The sequence below is a fragment of the Carassius gibelio genome, chromosome A4 (genome assembly GCF_023724105.1).
Source record: "Carassius gibelio isolate Cgi1373 ecotype wild population from Czech Republic chromosome A4, carGib1.2-hapl.c, whole genome shotgun sequence".
NCBI classification, from domain to species: domain Eukaryota; kingdom Metazoa; phylum Chordata; class Actinopteri; order Cypriniformes; family Cyprinidae; genus Carassius; species Carassius gibelio.
The window spans coordinates 35,356,313-35,375,749 of NC_068374.1; the positions used below are offsets into that span (position 1 = coordinate 35,356,313).

At 35.4% G+C, this 19,437-nt stretch overlaps 2 protein-coding genes across 7 annotated transcripts in view; both read left to right on the forward strand.

The window, feature by feature from the left end:
- The first annotated feature begins 1,731 nt into the window (after positions 1-1,731).
- Positions 1,732-5,637, forward strand: LOC127970475 (protein FAM180A-like). The gene is made up of 3 exons (XM_052573073.1): positions 1,732-2,189; positions 4,045-4,142; positions 4,979-5,637. The coding sequence occupies exons 1-3, from the start codon at positions 2,111-2,113 to the stop codon at positions 5,312-5,314; spliced, it is 513 nt and encodes a 170-aa protein (XP_052429033.1). The 5' UTR covers positions 1,732-2,110; the 3' UTR covers positions 5,315-5,637.
- Positions 5,638-7,288: 1,651 nt separating this feature from the next.
- LOC127979463 (regulator of nonsense transcripts 2) overlaps positions 7,289-19,437 on the forward strand; it is a 19,029-nt gene continuing 6,880 nt past the window's right edge. For 3 of the 6 annotated variants that reach the window (XR_008158798.1, XR_008158797.1, XM_052584943.1), the window contains exons 1-16: positions 7,303-7,390; positions 8,687-9,037; positions 10,352-11,131; positions 12,796-12,956; positions 13,036-13,212; positions 14,527-14,664; positions 14,787-14,890; positions 14,985-15,070; positions 15,150-15,258; positions 15,364-15,477; positions 16,479-16,595; positions 16,679-16,864; positions 17,807-18,010; positions 18,123-18,398; positions 19,078-19,261; positions 19,396-19,437. The exon at positions 19,396-19,437 is cut by the window's right edge and continues 104 nt beyond it. Coding sequence is in view for 4 of the 6 variants with exons in the window: in XM_052584943.1 (XP_052440903.1) it covers positions 7,386-7,390; positions 8,687-9,037; positions 10,352-11,131; positions 12,796-12,956; positions 13,036-13,212; positions 14,527-14,664; positions 14,787-14,890; positions 14,985-15,070; positions 15,150-15,258; positions 15,364-15,477; positions 16,479-16,595; positions 16,679-16,864; positions 17,807-18,010; positions 18,123-18,398; positions 19,078-19,261; positions 19,396-19,437 (3,034 nt within the window). In the remaining 2 variants the exon portion in view is untranslated. Of the gene's footprint in view, positions 7,391-7,770; positions 7,878-8,686; positions 9,038-10,351; positions 11,132-12,795; positions 12,957-13,035; positions 13,213-14,526; positions 14,665-14,786; positions 14,891-14,984; positions 15,071-15,149; positions 15,259-15,363; positions 15,478-16,478; positions 16,596-16,678; positions 16,865-17,806; positions 18,011-18,122; positions 18,399-19,077; positions 19,262-19,395 lie in introns of those variants that run through there. The other 3 variants (XM_052584960.1, XM_052584978.1, XM_052584970.1) reach the window with 3 other exon arrangements.

Here is a 19,437-nt window from a genome sequence, read left to right on the forward strand (position 1 = left end):
TAAGGACTCTATTGTCCTCTGAAGAGCCGGTAAATTAAATTTCTTTCATAATTTATTAGTTTCGCATAATTGACACTTCCTGCAATAAACTGAATCGATAGTTGAGCTGAATATTAAAGACAGTTGTCTCCCGAAGAGCAATTTTTTTAGAGCTGAAATTCAATTTGTTTCATGATTGATGAATTCTAGAAACATTGACATTTATTGAAATTAATTAATTGAGCCATCTTAGATGGATAATAAAGAGTGCTCATATTTTCCTGTGGACTCATGTGTAATGGTTGGACTCTCATTCTGACGGCACCCATCCACTGTAGAGCATCCATTGCTGAGATACTGATGCAATGCTGCATTTCTACAAATCTGACGAAGAAACGACTCTGGGATGAGACTGAGAGTAAGAGCATTTCAGCACATTTTCATTTTCTAATGAAATACATCCATTGAAACTTTCCATTGCACAAAAAGGTTCTAAGCTGAAAAAGTTTATTTAGATTTTTTTTTTAAGTCTTTGGAAGGCCAACGGTGATGTTTAGTGGCTTCACACAGGTGTAAAGAATAGCTTTAAACAGCAACATCATCCACTAACAAACACAATACTGCTTTTCTTCATCTTCAGCTCTACATCTACATCAAACTTGCTTTTGTTTTGATTGTAAATGATGTTTCTGCACCTTTATTTACAAACAGTTACACGTCTCTAAGTGTCCCCGAGATGCAGCGTGTGAACATGTGGTGAAGTTTGAGATGCATCTGTTGCTGGACTCTGTCTGAACCTCAGATTCTCCTGCAGTCCGTCGCCAGTGAAAACAGCGTTTGCTGGAACAACAGTCTCTGAATTCCTGAACACTGAGACTGTTTTCACGCAGCACTGGACGCTGATGTTAAATATCCTAAAAACATTGCATCCCCTCTAGATGATTTATGTGAAGCAGTGTGTGTGTGGATAAATCCTGGTGACAAATAAAAAACTTTTCATTTGAGGCAACCTCAAAGGGAAAAATTATGCGTAAATTAAACTTCATTATCTACTAATTATCTTTGGAGTAGAGTTATTATTACTATTATTGTTATTTTACATGGATTAAAGAATAGCTTTAATACTTTGGGTTTATAATAGCTGGGGTTTATAATCCCAGATATACTATTAGGCTTAATACTATTATTATTATTTAGTAATATTTTAAATTTGCCTTATATATATATATATATATATATATATATATATATATATATATATATATATATATATACTTTAGGTTGATAAACTTTAGGTTGGCCTGAGAAAGGTTAGCCTGAAATTTTAACGATGTTGTAAAAGCCTGAATTTTCGCATGTTGCTAGCATGTTTCTAGCATGATTAGCAAGTAACTAGTATGTCGCTAGCATGATTATAAAATGACTAGCATGTTTCTAGCATGATTAGGATGTTACTAGCATGTCGTTAACATAATTAGCTAGTTACTAGCAAGTTGCTAGCATGTTTCTAGCACGATTGGCATGTTACAAGCATGTTTCTAGCATGTTTAGCAAGCGACTAGTAACTGGTATTTCTGATCAAATTAAAATCTTATTTATTAATTTTACATTTAAATTTAAAATTGTAATTTATTTTTTTGTTTTATTTATTAATTTATTTATTTCAGTTTTAGTTATTTAAAGTTAAACAGAACAAAAATGAAAAATGTGGTCTTGGCAACAAACAGGAATAAAATAAGTTAATATAGGCCTGGGTTATACTAAAAAAAAAATCTATTTTTATATGTTTTATTTTATTTCCTGTTAACACCCCATATATAACATGGCTGATCTGGATACCACAGAAAGCTGGTTCTGATGAATTTGGTGAGAAAAACAGGCAGATTGTCTTTTGATGATCTCCAGATGAAACACACACACACACACACACACACATTCCAGCCCGTCATAGAGGGAGGAGAAACAGGTATTATGTTAAAGGAAGAGGGAAACACGAGACTAATGGGGCCATACTCTCTCTCTCTCCCCTTGTCTCTCTCTCTCTCTCTCTCTCTCTCTCTCTCTCTGTGGTCTGTGAGCTTCTGTTTGTTGACAGCGGAGTCCCTCGGCCGGACTGAAGAGGAGAAACAGGATGACAGCTCTCTGGATTGTGTCTGTGTCTGCGCTGATGTGTCAGATGTCCATCACTGCGTCTCTGCACTGGAGGAAAGGTACAGCAGGAGACACTTACACCACGTTACATCTCATCACACACTTAGAGATCTACACACTTCTGCTTAAACGCTTCAAATTAGTTTTGTGGATACATATAGCCTGTGCCAACAGAGTTGAGAAACATCTGTATTCGTCACGAGCTCATATTTCATTAGAACTGAATATGTGTTCTCCAGACTTTGGAAGACAATTCCACTTCTTAATCTCACAATTCTGACTTTTTTTGCACATCTCAAAAATTTGACTTGTTAGATATAAACTCACAATTGCACGGAAAAAGTGTGAGACTTGTGGGATTTTAAAAAAACAGCATTTAACTTTTTATGTTAAATTAAAATAGTGAGATTTAAACTAGTTCTGAGAATATTGTAAGAAACAAAGTAATTGTAATGTAATTGTTTTATACAGGCTTCCAAACCAGAGTTATTATGGTTAAATAACACTCAAAGCACTTAGAAAAGAACAACTTTGGCTTAAATGTTATTTTTATTTTAGATAGTTGCCAAGAAAAAAAAAGTCAAGTGTATTTTTGGGAGGTTTCACTGTTTTTTTATAACTACAGACTCTTACAAAGATGTAAAAAATGTTCTTTAATTAAAACAAAGTGCTAATGATTCGGACTGTGAGTGTGTTTTACTGTGAAATCAATGCAGAAACATTCAACTAAAATACTTAATTGGCTCTTTAAGGCCTTTCAGATTCACTTTATGCCTCTCAACAACCCTTTTTTTATTATTTCTTTATTAGATTACAATTCTAAAAAGTTTTCTGGGTTTTTAAAAGAGTAGTTCACCCAAAAAGAGCTATCTTCACAACACAAATGAAGATATTTGTGATGAAATCCGAGAGCTCTCTGACCCTGAAACAGAAACAGTGACACAACTGAAACATTCGAGGTCCAGAAACTTCTTAAGGACATCGTTAAAGAAGTCAATGCGAGCGTGATGTTGTGGAGCTACGAGAATACTTTTTGTGCGCAAAGAAAACAAACGTGATGACTTGAACACAGTTGTGCCGCACAATATCTGTAAACGATTCAGTTAAATCGAAATCTTATAGACGAGTTGATTTTTCTTTACCAGAGTTGTGAGATATAATCTCGGAATTGCAAGAAAACAATATAGACTCAAAATTATTATTATTATTTTTTTTTTAATTGCATCTTTTTTTTTTTACATTAAAACTGTCATTTTCTGCCAAACACTGAAATTAATCTACAATGTTCTCAAAACATTAGCACAACATCATCATCTATACATTGTTCACGGAACGTTTTCCTGAAACGTTTTAGCTGAACGATACATTCACAGAACGTTCAAACGCAACGTTCCAAAAATGTTCGCAACAATGTTTCAATGGAATGTTGCCTTCGCATAAACAAGAGAAAACTTTCACGGAACATTCAGTGAAAAACTTATTTTTAACAAAAAGTTCTTAGAACAGATTTTTGTTAGCTGGGAAAGAATAAGTCATCATTTAAAGTTAAAATAACATTAGCAGAATCACATTTGATGCTTGCAGTGACCATATTTCTTCTTAGTTCTTAATATACATTTTATATTACATTTCATGCTAATGTTTATTGCTTTATTTTAGTGTCAGTATATCATAAAGTTTTAAAAAACAATTTTTTAAAGCTTTATTTTACTGTATTTTTCACGGTAAAGTTCTGGCTGTTTTACATTAAACTGTCGATCTCAAACATCACCGTTCGCTTTAGTCTGAGAATCTAATTGTGCTCTGCTGAAGTGAATCACTGAAGAGAATTGAAACCAGTTGACCGAAAGAGCTGGATTTGATGTGTGTGATCAGTCACGTAACACATTACCCATGATCCTCTCTGTCTCCCAGCTCTGTTCCCATCAGCCTCCAGAGTGAAGCGAGGGACGCCAGCGTTGCTCAACCCCACGTTTCAGAAATCAGCGGAGGACGCCAGGCTTCTGTACGAGGTGCGGCCCACGCTGAACAAACCCTCTCAGAGACACAGATGAGATCAAACGAGTCTTACACACATTAAACAGCATTTATAACACACCAACTTCTGTAGAATGATCTGATTCCAGAGAGAAACTGAATGTTTCTGTCAGACTTTGTACATTGTCTCACATGCTTCTGCTAGAGATCAGGGTTATTACGGTTAACCATAAAAAAGTGTTACTTCAAAATAAAATAAACGTTAACTTAATAAAATAAAATATTAGAAAATGTTTGATTTCAGCTGGTTATAGTTAAGTAAATCAAAACAAAAGCTAGTTTCCAATGGAAAATTCCTGATTTCCATTTGGTTTAACTGATGTAGTAAAATAACTAAAAAAAAAAAAAAAAAAAAAGATTTACAGACACACAAATATATTTTTTAAATGCTAAAAGCTTAACTAAAATGAACATGGATGCAAAAAATGATATTAATAATAAAAATATAATTACCCTATTTTCCGGACTCTAAGTCCGACTTTTTTTCATAGTTTTGCTGGTTCTGCGACTTATAGTCAGGTGCGACTTATTTATCAAAATTAATTTGACATGAACCAAGAGAAAACATTACCGTCTACAGCCGCCAGAGGGCGCTCTATGCTGCTCAGTTCTCCTGTAGTTTACACTGAAGACATAGAGCGCCCTCTCGCGGCTGGAGACGGTAATGTGACCTCTTGGTTCTTGATTCTAAATGAATGCAACTTATATTCCAGTGCGACTTATATTCCGAAAAATACGGTATAAAAATATGACTGATGTTTCTCTAAAGAGCTGAGGTGAATCTTAGGTGAATGTCTTGTTTGTTGCACAGGTGTTGTGGTCAGGAGGGTACATGGACGCGGTGAACGGGACGCTCCACATCTCCGATCAGGAGCTGGCGTCCATGAGGAAGCTGGAGGTTCTGGAGGTCCTGTGTGAGGACGTGCTTCCCAGAAGCCTCTCTGAGATCCAGCGGCTCAGTGCTCAGCTGGAGCTGCGGCGGGGCTCGCTCCGGATGGACGACTTCGAGCGCACTGTCCTCACCATGGTGTACACCGCCCAACAGCTGCCACACACCAGCCCCGGCCACCAGAGGGAGCTGTGGGCCAACACACTCCTACGACTCTATACCGCCATCAGAGGAGACCTGCGGCCTGCAGAGAATTAACGTCCTCTGAGACACATTTTCACAAACAGATTGGGAAGAAGAAAGACAAACACTGTAGTTATAATATTGAAGATCCACGGATGAAAGTTTAGTACGGATGAAGTTACACCATATTTTAGATTTGACACATTTAATAGGTGTGCAGTATTATTTAAATTATTTGAATTATGTGTTATGTTATCCTAAAGAAATGGTGGTTTACTTCGGAGCATTAAAAGTGGAAGTCATTATTCTCACATAGTAGGCCTTTATTTGTCACAAATAAATTTCTTATCTATATTTTTTAATTCGTTTAATAAAACAGCATGCATTTTTGTCACTTACTACTTTGTTATTCATCATCTGTCCTTTACACTGATTAAGAAATCGTTGCATGTTTTATAAATTATTTCCTTTATTTTAATAAAACGTGAGGCACTGTATAATTTCATTCCTATTATTAAGGCCTAAATAAAACAAGAAACTAATAAATGTACTTGTACAATAATATTTAACTTGACCTGCTTTATATATCTTTATTATTTAATGCAAAAGAGATTTATTAAAATAAGTATATAAGAGTCATGCATCCGGTTTATCTTGACCAAGAACAACTAATGACCATGAATTTGAGCAGCATCGGCCGAATTTCAATTAGGATCCTATACTGTAATTGAAAATAAATGTTCTTTATTAATATTCATATTCAAGAGTTTGTGTGAAGATATTTAATGTGCATGCATGACAGGACAGGGATATTATATATATATATATATATATATATATATATATATATATATATATATATATATATTACATAAATAAAATATTTGAACATGATAAAATAATGAATATATATATATATATATATATATATATATAATATAATATATATATATATATATATATATATGTAATATATATGTAATATATATATATATATATATATATATATATATATGAAAAAAAAAATTTTTTACAGTGTAAAATGTTCTTTACATTGTTTAAATGGTGCTTTTTTTGAGAACTGATCACTAAAAGATTCTTTAGGGAACCAAAACTGGTTCTTCTATGAAATGGCTGTGAACACAAGCTTTATCTGGAAATGTAAAACCAGGTTCCTGAAGCAGAAGCACTGACCGTACTGGACTTCTCTCATCACACTGCGGTCAGATGAATATGTTTGCATGAGTTCACCTTCACAATGACCGATCAGTCTTTGCATAAACGTGTTGTTGGTGCAGGTGATGGCACATTATATACAGAATGAGCTCCGGTGTCATTCCCCTGAGATAATGCATCTCCTAATATAATCATTATCACGTCCTTGACCGTGTTTCTCCTGGAAATATTCCCAGTGGCACATCTAAACCTGCTCGGCTGAGATCTGTGTTCAGGAGAAAGACATGCTGAGAATGTGACTGATATTAAAGTTATTAAACGAGCCTTACATGAGACAATAAAGCACTGGAGTTTTCATTTCACCTGTGTTTTATTGAACACTTTAGGCTATATTTCAGCTTCTGCCGCCTTAGTAAAAGTGTTAAGACACATTTAAGAGACAGTGATGATGATGATGATGATGAACAAATGATCAAAACCCAGTGCATCCAGGCTCAGGAATCATCAAAGCGTTTGTCATGTTTCAACAGCGCCATCCACAGGATACGGATATCATTACAGTTACAGATCAGTTTTACTGCATTAAAATAGTTATTGGAAACTTTATATATATATATATATATATATATATATATATATATTCGAGCATAATGTCACTATTAAAATATTTCGGTTTTCATATCAGATGATGAACATGAACATATAACATGAACTTGCATGCAAGCCGAATTAATTAAATGGATTTAAGCTAAACATTGGAATTCTGATATGCATTTAATTTAGGGTATGTGTACATGTTATATGTATTTATTTTATCATTTGAAATGTATTCTTTTTTTTTTTTAAACTGTCGTCAAAACAATAATTTCTGATCAGGCACCTCTATGGATGCCATCTTCAGGGTCCTAATATTGAAAACTATGAAGCGCCGTCATTTACGGAGTAAACTTATGAATATTAACACAAGCACATGAGGTAAGACCGAGATTTATTTCAAAACACAAGTGTATTCACACGATTGACCGAGAATCTCTTTGTTGCTGTCATTTCCGTCTGTTTGCGGCGTAGATGTGTTGATATTTCATACGAGCGGCCTCAAACAGCTAACGGCTAATGCTAATTCGTAAACACTCATTTGAAACACGAAATCGCTTCATTAAAAGATCAAATTTCTGTTGTATATGAACTGCATATTATATAGTGAGATTATATTACGTCGTAGGGAATATGTATCTGGTTTATTTAGTCAACTTTTATTAACATAGCTGCTGCTGATTGGTTTAATGTGGTTGATTTACTTCTTCGTTCGTTTTTTTTTTTTTTTTTTGGAAGTTGATATGTGGCTGAATTTGGGCCCACATGTATATCCGATCAGCTGTATTCCCTGAAAACGCATCTTCCTGCAAAGTCTAGTGTTACTGAGTCCTTAATTACTCATACACCAGAGGCGGCTGATTGACAGGTGTGTTTGAGGGGGCGTGTCTCGTGTCAGTAATCCTGTGTGTATGAAATAAACATGTGAAATAAACACATGTGCAGTATGCAACCACAGCATACTGGGATAATATCTGCATTGGAATAATAATAGCCTTCCATGCAACATTAGATTAGAAGTGCAAAACATATACAAATGTACACTGTATGCAGTATAAAAAAATGTAATTCAAAATGTATTTTTAACAGGAGTCTGTATAGGGTACATTGTTCAATGCAATGCGAAATTCTATTAAAATTTGACTGCTATAAAGATTTATGTATGTATATATACAGTATGCTCGCACATATACAGTATAAGGTACTATTTTTCAGTGCAGAATATGAAAAGTATGTTTTGTACAGTATAATGTTTTGTCAATGCAATTATTTAAAAAAATGCAAAACATTTTTTAAAACAGTATGCCATATGCAAAAATTGTAAAAAGTGCCAAATAATCAAATTGTATTCATTATAATAGTTTTGCATGCAAAATATTGATTAAAAGCGCTTAACAAAATATAAAAATGTTTGATGAGATAGTAAAAAAAAAAAAAAAAATTTAAACCGACAGCAATGTGCTAAATAATAATATAATATTTCAGTGCAATTTTTTTTTTTCAAAAACAGTAAAAAAAAATTAGATGCCGTGTATGAAATTTTATAAAAAAAAAAAAAGCAATAAAAAACATTATAAATTGCAGTGTGCCATCCCTTGACTTTCTATGTCTGCCATTATTATGAGATCCGGTTTCTTGTGTACTGTTATTGTTCTTCATGTTTTGCTGTAACACTAGCAGTATGCCTGCTGAACGAAAGAAGTCCGTCAACACGGAGGAGAGAGAGACGGGCTCCTTCAGCAACAAGGACAGAGACGCAGAGCGACAGGCCGCTGCGCCCCGAGACAAGAGCAAAGACCAGACCAAGATGAGCACCAAGACGGCCGAAGAGAAGAAGAGACGGGCCGAGGAGGACAAGAGGAAGAAGGAGGAGAAGGAGCGGAAGAAGAAAGAGGAGGAGAAGCAGAGGGCAGAGGAGGAGCAGAAGAAGAAAGAGGAGGAGGAGAAGAGACAGCAGGAGGAGCAGGAGAAGAAGCTTCTGGAGGAGGAAGCTAAACGACAGAAAGAGGAAGAGGCTGCTCAGATCAAGTGAGAAGGCTCGGCAATATAGCACTACTTTCTCTATACTTTTTCCTAAATGTTTTGATGTATATCATAGTTTTACATTTGTCTTTTTAGATTCTTTACAGCTATATAGGCAAATGATAAAATAAAAATGACAAAAACAAAAAACACAAACACTTTAATTAAAATAAAACTGAAAATATAAAAATAAAACTAATTTCATTCAAATGTGTGGTTTTGCTAAACTAAAGCCATAAAAAAAATATATAAAATATTTATTAACTATAATTAAATAAAATATTTAAAAACGTTAAAAAATTTTACATTTTCCTTGATGTACTAAATAACAAACACTAAAATATTAAAACTAAAATAGACATATTAATAAAACAAAAATGGATAAAAATGACAAAAAAAACCTGACAAAATGAAAATAAAACAGAAAATATAAAAATAAAACTTATTTTATCAAAATGTGTGGTTTTGCTTAGTTAACTAAAACTAAAGCCATTAAAAAACATATTTATTACTTGAAATAAAATATATATTATCTGTAATGAAATGAAATAAAATATTTAAAAACTTAAATAAATGTTAATTTAATTTTCTTTGATGTACTGAATAACAAAAACTAAAATGTGAAAAATATTAAAATTAAAAAGACATATTAATAAAACAAAAACGGATAAATATGACAAAAAACAAAAAAAATACACACACTTTAACAAAACGAAAATTAAACAAAATATAAAAACAAACTTTATTTAATCAAAATGTGTGGTTTTGCTTAGTTAACAAACTAAAGCCATAAAAAAAACATTTTATTACCTGAAATAAAATATATATTAACTGTAATGAAATAAAATAACATTTAAAAACAACAAAAAAGTTAATTTAATTTTCCTTGATGTACTGAATAACAAAAACTAAAATATGAAAATATTAAAATTAAATAGACATGTTAATAAAAATTGATAAAAATGACAAAATGAAAATAAAACTTAAAATCTAAAAACAAAACTTATTTAATCAAAATGTGTGGTTTTGCTTTGCAGCGCTATTATAGTTAACAACTAAAACTAAAGCCATAAAAAAAAATATATATTACTTTTAATAAAATATATATTAACTGTAATGAAATAAAAAAACATAAAAAAAAAAAATATTGAAAATTACTAACAAAAATTAACAACAAGATAGTCATATTAATAAAGCAGAAACGGACAAAAATGACAAAAACACAGAAAAATAAAAACTACTTTATATTATGAATAGAAATATAAGAGCGCCTCATTGGTGCTGAAGTATCACTGATGGTTGTTGTTGGTGTGTGATCAGGGAGAAGGAGGAGGCGGAGCAGCTGCAGCAGGAAGCGTGGGAGCGTCATCACAGCAGGAAGGAGCTGCGAGCCAAGAACCAGCGCGTGCAGGAGACGCGTCCCGAGGAGGCTTTCTTCAGCCGCCTGGACTCCAGCCTGAAGAAGAACACGGCCTTCGTCAAGAAGCTCCGCACGCTCACGGAGCAGCAGCGCGGCTCGCTGTCGCAGGACTTCGACTCGCTCAACCTCAGCAAGTACATCGGTGAAGCCGTGAGCTCCATGGTGGAGGCCAAGCTGAAGATCTCCGACGTGGGCTGCGCCGTGCACCTCTGCTCGCTCTTCCACCAGCGCTACGCCGACTTCGCACCGCTTCTCCTCGCCGCCTGGAAGAGACACTTCGAGGCCAGAAAGGAGGAGAAGGCGCCCAACGTGAGCAAGCTGCGGACCGACCTGCGCTTCATCGCCGAGCTCACCATCGTGGGGCTGTTCACGGATAAAGAAGGACTGTCGCTCATCTACGAGCAGCTGAAGAACATCATCGCCACCGACCGAGACGCGCACACTCACGTCTCCGTCATCATCAGCTTCTGCAAGCACTGCGGAGACGATATCGCCGGGCTGGAGCCGAGGAAGGTCAAGAACGCGGTGGAGAAGTTCGGCTCGACCTTCCCTCCCAGTCAGATCATAAATACTGAGAAACAGCAGCCGTTCCAGAACCTGCTGAGAGAATATTACACCTCGCTCACCAAACACCTGAAGAAAGACCACCGAGAGCTGCAGAGCATCGAGAGACAGAACAGGTCAGCTCCTAGATATGCATTTACATTTACATTTCACTTCTGATATACTTCAATTACTGTCAGAGACCAGGCATCTTTCTTTGATTTTAATAAAAATATTTTAATGCATTTTCAAAGTCATGCATTTAATCAATGAACTCTGTTAGAAATAATATGAGACGGTCTAATATATATGTATATAATAAAAAAAACTATTAAGTTTATGTACATTAATAACTAAAATTTAAATAAAATAAAAATGTAGACATGTTAAAAAAATTTTAAAAATGACAAAAAAACGGAAACTTTAATTGAAGTGAAAATAGAAAAATAAAACTGCTTCAAAATATTAAAAGCTTATATAAAATGACAGAATCAGTCAAACAAAATGAGTAAAACTTAAAAAATAATATATATATAATAATTATAAAACTATTAAGTAATACTTAAACTATATTATATAAACAGTGTACATTATGCTATTTTTCAGTGCAGAGTTTGATGCAAAATATTAAAAAGTATGCTGTGTACAGTGCAATGTTTTTCAATGCAAAATTTTATCACAGGTGCCAAATAGTAAAATTATATTCAGTATAATAGTTTTCCGTGCAAAATATTGCTCGAAAAAAAAAATATATATTTTAAGAGACTGTACGTTTTATGGATTGCAATGTTTTTTTTATTATAATTTTGAAAATTAAAATGAAAGTGCAAAATATTTTTTAAACAAAAAACCATGTGTAAAATAATAATAATAATAATAATAAAGTATGCTGCATACAGTTTAATTTTCCAGTGCAATTAAAAAAAAGAAAACAGTAAAAATGAAATAGCAGTTAAAAAAACAATAAAAACTGTCATATGCATCATATGAATTAAAAGTGCAAAATATTAAAACAAAATGCCATATACAATATACTAATTTATAATGCAAAATTGTGTTTAAAAATGCAAAATAAAAATAAAATGTTATTTACAATAATTTTTTAATCCATTTTAAATATTTTTTTTTAACTCTGTGCCATATGCACAATTTTAAATATTGTCACATGCATTGTATTTTTCAATGCAAATTTTGATTTTAAAATGCGAAGTAGTTTTAAAAAACATTATACAGTGCAGTGTTCCGAACACATCCCCCGACTTTCTATGTTTGCAATTATTATCAGATATAATAAAACTACAAAGAAATATGTCTAAACTATAGGTAAAAAATAAAAATACTTAAACTACTTCAAAATATTAATAAAACCTATAAAAATGCCTAAAACACCCAACAAAATGACGAAAACTTTCAAATGGAAATGCAACAGAATATATATATATATGTGTGTATATATATGTATATATATAAAACCGAACTAAATTGAAAATCGAAACAGGAAATATGAAAATATATATTTTATAAAATACTGATTAAAATAAAATCACAGACTGTGTAATGAAGCTCAGAATTGTCATAACTGCTGTTACTGAAATTACTGTTTTAAAAATAACATTTTAAATACTGCAATGTAATGTTACCGTAAATATGAAACTGAAACCACCAGGAAGTGATGTCATTTTAAAGGGGTTAAAAAAGTAATATTTTTGTGTGAACTGTTCCTTTAATGAGAAGTCATTGAATCATCAACTGGATGCAGATTCAGATGTTTTTTGGTCGACTGTTTTGTGTCTCTGTGCAGGCGTATCCTTCACTCTAAAGGAGAGCTCAGCGAGGACAGACACAAGCAGTACGAGGAGTTCGCCACGTCCTATCAGAAGCTGCTGGCCAACACACAAACGCTGGCCGATCTGCTGGACGAGAACATGCCTGAACTTCCTGTGGACAAGACCATCCAGGAAGGTGCGACGGTCGGCACGGCTTCACCTGTGTGAGATCTGGTCTGGGCATGCGTGTGATTTGTTGTTGATCTGTGTGGCAGAGCACGGTCCGGGCATCGATATCTTCACTCCGGGGAAACCGGGAGAGTATGATCTGGAAGGAGGGATCTGGGAGGACGAGGACGCTCGTAACTTCTACGAGAACATGGTGGATCTGAAGGCGTTTGTCCCTGCGATCCTCTTCAAGGACAACGAGAAGAGCAGCCAGACCAGCAAAGGTGCTCAACTAGTGTAGAAGCATTAACTCTTTCCCCGCGTTTTCACGCTTTTTGTGTTTTCACTGTTATACTCCGGGGGGCGCTGTTACACATCTTCTGAACGAGGACAGAAACACACAGGATGGAGAAACAGATGCATATGAGAAATAAAGCGATCATAAACAGCGTAGAAATGAAAACCACGTAATGTTACGGATTAAAATGTTGATCCAAGAAGCTTTGGAGGTGTTTATAGAAGCGATTTACTGGATTTATGCTTTGACACATAAGCATAAATGTTATCCAGATGTCGTTTTTGATAAAAATGTGATTTTCTCACCTTTATGCTCAAAATTATACATTTCTATGAAATCTACCTGTATTCAAGTGTTGATAAGCTTTAAGCTAGTATAAAATGTTTATTAATAATTATTATTTAAAATTAGCTTTTATTTATTTTTATTTATTATAAAAAAAATTTTTTTGTATTTTCTTCTTTAGTAGTTTCCAGTTTTTCTGCTTTATCAGTTTTATAGCTTTTTTGTCTATTTAGCTTTTATTTAATTTCAGTTTTAGCAATTTTATTAGCAGTGCCGTTTTAAAATAATTTGTATATGTGTAATAGTTTTTATTAATAATTTAAATCTGTTTTTATTCCCACATTTTCCACGTTTTAATTTTTTTGTTTGTTCGTTTTTATTTTTTCATTTCAATTTTTAGACAGTTTTAGTAATTTCTTTGATTTTGTCATTTTTATTCAATTAGTTTTTATTAATATTTTGAATTAGTTTTACATTTTAATTTTAGCTAAAGCTTTATTAATTTTTTATTATTATCGGTTTTCATTAATATTTTGAATTAGTTTTTATTTTTCCATTTTAATTTTAGACAAAAATATTTATGATTTTGTCATTTTTATCAGTTTTATACAATTCATTTTTTATATTTAGAATTTGTTTTCCATTTTAATTTACTTTTTAAAGTTTGAGTTTTTTATATTTTTTATTAGTTTTATATTATACTTTTTTTATTAATATTTAGAATGTTTTTATTTTTATATTTTCTGTTTATATTTTAATGTTAATAAAATTTGCTATTGTTTTCTTGGGTGTTTTTGCCATTTTTATTTGTTCACATATCGTTTTTTTTAATGTTGTGTACATTTAGTTTTTTTTTATTTATTTAAAAAGACTAAAAAGTTCTATCTACACACTCGAATAGAATGCAAAAAACTTTAACTTCAGAATCTCCAAACTACTCTGAATGCAGATTCAGCATTATACGTCTGTAGTTGAGTTTAGTGTGTGATTATGAACTGGTTTGTGTTGATGACAGAGGGACGAGAGGCAAACAGCACTGAGGAGCTGGAGATCGAGCTGGAAGCACTGGACATCACCGATGAGCCGATGGATCTGGACACAGCCGACGAGACCGAGAGTGAAGAACTGGCCAAAAAGATACTGGATGAGCAAGGTGAGCATGCTTTCAGAGTCACACACACTGCTCCCAACCTGCAGAGGGCAGTGAAGAGCAAGTGCAGGAGCTTTCCAGCAGCCCGACAAAGTGTGTGTGTGTGTGTGTGTGTGTGTGTACAGAGCAGGAGGACGAGGAGGCCAGCACCGGCTCTCATCTCAAACTCATCGTGGACGCCTTCATCCAGCAGCTCCCAAACTGCATCAACAGAGACCTGATAGACAAGGTGAAGACTTCTAACACACTGAGCATCGAAACAGCTCCGTGTTCGTGTTAGTGTTGTTATTCTCCTGTTCAAACGTGTTCCTGTGTGTTTTCAGGCTGCTATGGACTTCTGTATGAACATGAACACCAAGTCCAACCGCAGGAAGTTGGTCCGAGCTCTTTTCACGGTGCCCAGACAGAGGTGTGTGTGCATTCATAGCATCTGTGCTCGTTCAGATTTGAAGAGTGGCTGTGCATCGATGTGTGTGTGTGTGTGTCAGGCTGGATCTGCTGCCGTTCTACGCTCGTCTGGTGGCCACGCTTCACCCGTGTATGTGTGACGTGGCTGAAGACCTCTGCTCCATGCTCAAAGGAGATTTCAGGTTTCACGTGAGTGTGTTAAAGTTAAAGTTAAGTTAAGTGCCGAAAACACTAGGACTACACATGAAGGAGTGTGTGTGTGTGTGTGTGTGTGTGTGTGTGTGTTTCCCACAGATCAGAAAGAAGGACCAAATCAACATTGAGACCAAGAATAAGACGGTGAGGTTCATCGGGGAGCTGGCCAAGTTCAAGATGTTTTCCAAAACGGACACACTGCACTGCCTCAAGGTGAGCTGATGACCCCTACACAGTGTGCACTAACTAGGGAGGACCGCAGTAGTGCTTCACTATGAAGTCCATACAATTATTTATACATATGTATGTGTGTGTGTGTGTGTGTGTGTGTGTGTGTGTGTGTTCAATACAGTGTAGTTATTGATAACTAAAACTAAAAATACAAATTTTTGGCCATAGAAATAAAGCTTAAATAAAAAAATAAATAATTTTAAATCAAAATTGGGAATGTTGCTGAAAACTAAACAAAGCAACCAGGCGTTTTATTGTTAACTATAACTACAACTAAAAAAAATAAGAAAAACATTTGTTTCTTGAAATAATATAAAATATAGTTTACTTTATTTCATGAAGTTGTTCAGGGAACATTTCTAATTTTCTACTTAACTAAATAAAAACTGTATAGACAATATAGACGTAAAAAAAAAAATAATAAAAAATGACAAAACAAAAAATGAATAAAACTATAACTAAAATAAAAATGACAACAGAAAATATAACAATAAAAATATTAATACAAATATAATTTAAATGATACAAAAATTGCATTGGAACTAACTGGTGAAAAAAATCTGTATTACTTGAAGTACTAAAATAACAAATTAAAACTGAAATAGTTTTTTTTACTATATAGACATTAAAAAAAACTTTAATAAAAATTAATAAAACTTTAACTGAAATCAAAATGATCACAGAAAAAATACAAATAAAAATATCTAGGAAATAGGAATAAAAAACAATATATGTTAAAGTGCCAAATTCACTAGGAATAAAACTGAAATAAAAATAAAGATGTATAGAATGTTGATTTTTTTTATAAAACTGCAAATCTATAAAAATAAATACTAATTTAACTGATACATAAAATAAATGTGTTAAAGGGTTAGGGATGATGAGGATAATGGCATTTACTGTTGAATCTTTGTATTGAGGGCATAATGATATTTCGGCATCTCTAACACTGTGTGTGTGTGTGTGTGTGTGTGTGTGTGCAGATGCTGCTGTCTGATTTCTCTCACCATCACATCGAGATGGCCTGCACACTGCTGGAGACGTGTGGACGCTTTCTCTTCCGCTCACCGGAGTCTCACCTGCACACGAGCGTCTTACTGGTCCGTCTTCACACACACACAGACACACTCATACTTGTGTAAACCCCAACCGCAAGCGTGTGTGTGTGTGTGTGTGTTTGCAGGAGCAAATGATGCGTAAGAAGCAGGCTCAGCATCTGGATGTGCGTTACGTGACGATGGTGGAGAACGCGTATTACTACTGCAACCCTCCGCCGATGGAGAAGACGGTGCGCAGGAGGAGACCGCCGCTGCAGGAGTACATCCGAAAACTGCTCTACAAAGACCTGTCCAAGGTCACCACTGAGAAGGTGCGTCACGCGTGCATTTATCATCATCCGTGATCATACGAAGCGTGTGTATGTGGTCACCGGTCCTGTTCGCAGCGTGAAGATAAAACTTCAGATTGTGAATCAAAATAAAACTTTCTCAAATTGTCAGTGGGTTATATACACAAAGCAAGCTTAATAATCACAGAAGCTGTCACTTATGTACATGCTTTACAGAATACATAGTTATACAGCCATATGAAAAATATATAAAAATACTATGTATTTAAATTAGTTCATTATGTATTAAATTATGATTTATATGTGTATCTCTGTGTGTGTCGCTCTGTGTGTGTGTGTGTGTGTGTGTGTCGCTCTGTGTGTGTGTGTGTGTGTGTGTGTGTCGCTCTGTGTGTATCTCTGTGTGTCGCTCTGTGTGTCGCTCTGTGTGTGTGTGTATCTCTGTGTGTGTCGCTCTGTGTGTGTGTGTGTGTGTGTGTGTCGCTCTGTGTGTGTGTGTGTCACTCTGTGTGTGTGTGTCGCTCTGTGTGTGTGTGTGTGTGTGTCGCTCTGTGTGTGTGTGTGTCACTCTGTGTGTATCTCTGTGTATATCTCTGTGTGTGTCGATCTGTGTGTCGCTTTGTGTGTGTGTGTGTCGCTCTGTGTGTATCTCTGTGTGTCGCTCTGTGTGTGTGTGTGTTTCTCTCTATTTCTGTGTTTGTGTGTCTCTGTACGTGTGTGTGTGTCTTTGTACATGTGTGTGTGTCGCTCTGTGTGTATCTGTGTGTGTGTCGCTCTGTGTGTATCTCTGTGTGTCGCTCGGTGTGTGTCTCTGTGTGTGTGTGTGTATCTCTGTGTGTGTCGCTCTGTGTGTGTGTGTGTGTGTCGCTCTGTGTGTGTGTGTGTGTGTATCTCTGTGTGCGTGTGTGTGTGTGTGTGTGTGTGTGTGTCTCTTTCTCTATTTCTGTGTGTGTGTGTGTGTAGGTGTTGAGGCAGATGAGGAAGCTGTCCTGGCACGAGCCTGATGTGAAGAGTTATCTGATCTGCTGTATGATCAACATCTGGAACGTCAAGTACAACAGCATCCACTGCGTGGCCAACCTGCTCGCTGGACTGGTGGCGTATCAGGAGGACGTGGGCATTCATGTGGTGGACGGCCTGCTGGAGGACATCCGCCTCGGCATGGAGGTGTGTGTGTGTTTACATCACTTGACTGCATTGCTTCTACTCCAGTGCAGTCATAATAACAGAATGTGCAGTATAATGCAGAGATGTTTGTTGGTGTGTGTGTGGTTCTCAGGTGAACCAGCCCAAGTTTAACCAGCGGCGGATCAGCAGCGCTAAGTTTCTGGGCGAGCTGTATAACTACCGTATGGTGGAGTCTGCCGTCATCTTCCGCACGCTCTTCTCCTTCATCTCGTTCGGCGTGAACACAGACGGTTCTCCGAGCCCGCTGGACCCCCCCGAGCACCTGTTCCGCATCCGCCTGGTCTGCACCCTGCTGGACACCTGCGGACAGTACTTCGACCGCGGCTCCAGCAAGAAGAAGCTCGACTGCTTCCTCGTTTACTTCCAGGTGAGGAGCAGCCAATCACAGACAGATGAGCGTGTGACACGTCTCCTGTGATTGGTGGAAAAACCCGGGCTTTCAATACAATCAAATAAACAAGGTTGGCATCATTCTGAGCTCCAAATTCTAGTCTAATTTCAGGGATAATTAAATTCCATCATACTAAAATCAATTTAAAAACATTTTAAAATTCTTAATATAAATTATATTATAAAATACTAGATTGTCTAAATATGTATGTGTTTTTGTACAATTTTTAAAAATAAATCCGATTTTTTTTTTTTTTTTTTTTTTTTTTTTTTATCTATACATTAACTGCTTAATTTTTTTTGGTCATCATTTACATTCACACACCTATAAAACAATGTCTGCATAATAACGCCTCCAGAAAATCATTACAAAAATTTGAATAAAAAAAGATTATGCATAAGCTTTGCATAATTAAAAAGAAGCCTATTTTGAGGTCTGCATTGTGGCATTATTATCATGGCAATTAAACACATTAATTAAATGCATTATTTCTGTATGACACATGTATCACTTTAATCATATATGATATATGCGCTCAGATATGAACTATTATTGGTGCTGTTATGAGCAGAAGAGACTTCTTCCCATGCATGTATTTGTATTGATTTATCCCGGACTATATTGAGCGCAGTGTGTGTGTGTGTGTGTGTTTCAGAGGTACGTCTGGTGGAAGAAGAGTCTGGACGTGTGGACTAAAGACCAGCCGTTCCCCATCGACATCGAGTACATGATCACAGACACACTGGAGCTGCTGCGGCCCAAGATGAAGCTGTGCTCGTCTCTGGACGAGGCCTGTGCTCAGGTCACTCAGCTGGAGAGAGAGTTCCTCGTCAAACTGGGTGTGTGTGTGAGTGTGTGTGACACGTGTGCTGAGAGAAACACACACATTCCTGCAGCGAGTGTAAGAGTATCAGTGATACAGCAGCTGAGACACAGAACAGCTCTTCAGGAATGTGTGTGTGTGTGTGTCCAGGCCTGGAGAAAGACGGCCGCTCCTCCAGCTCCATGGGCGAGA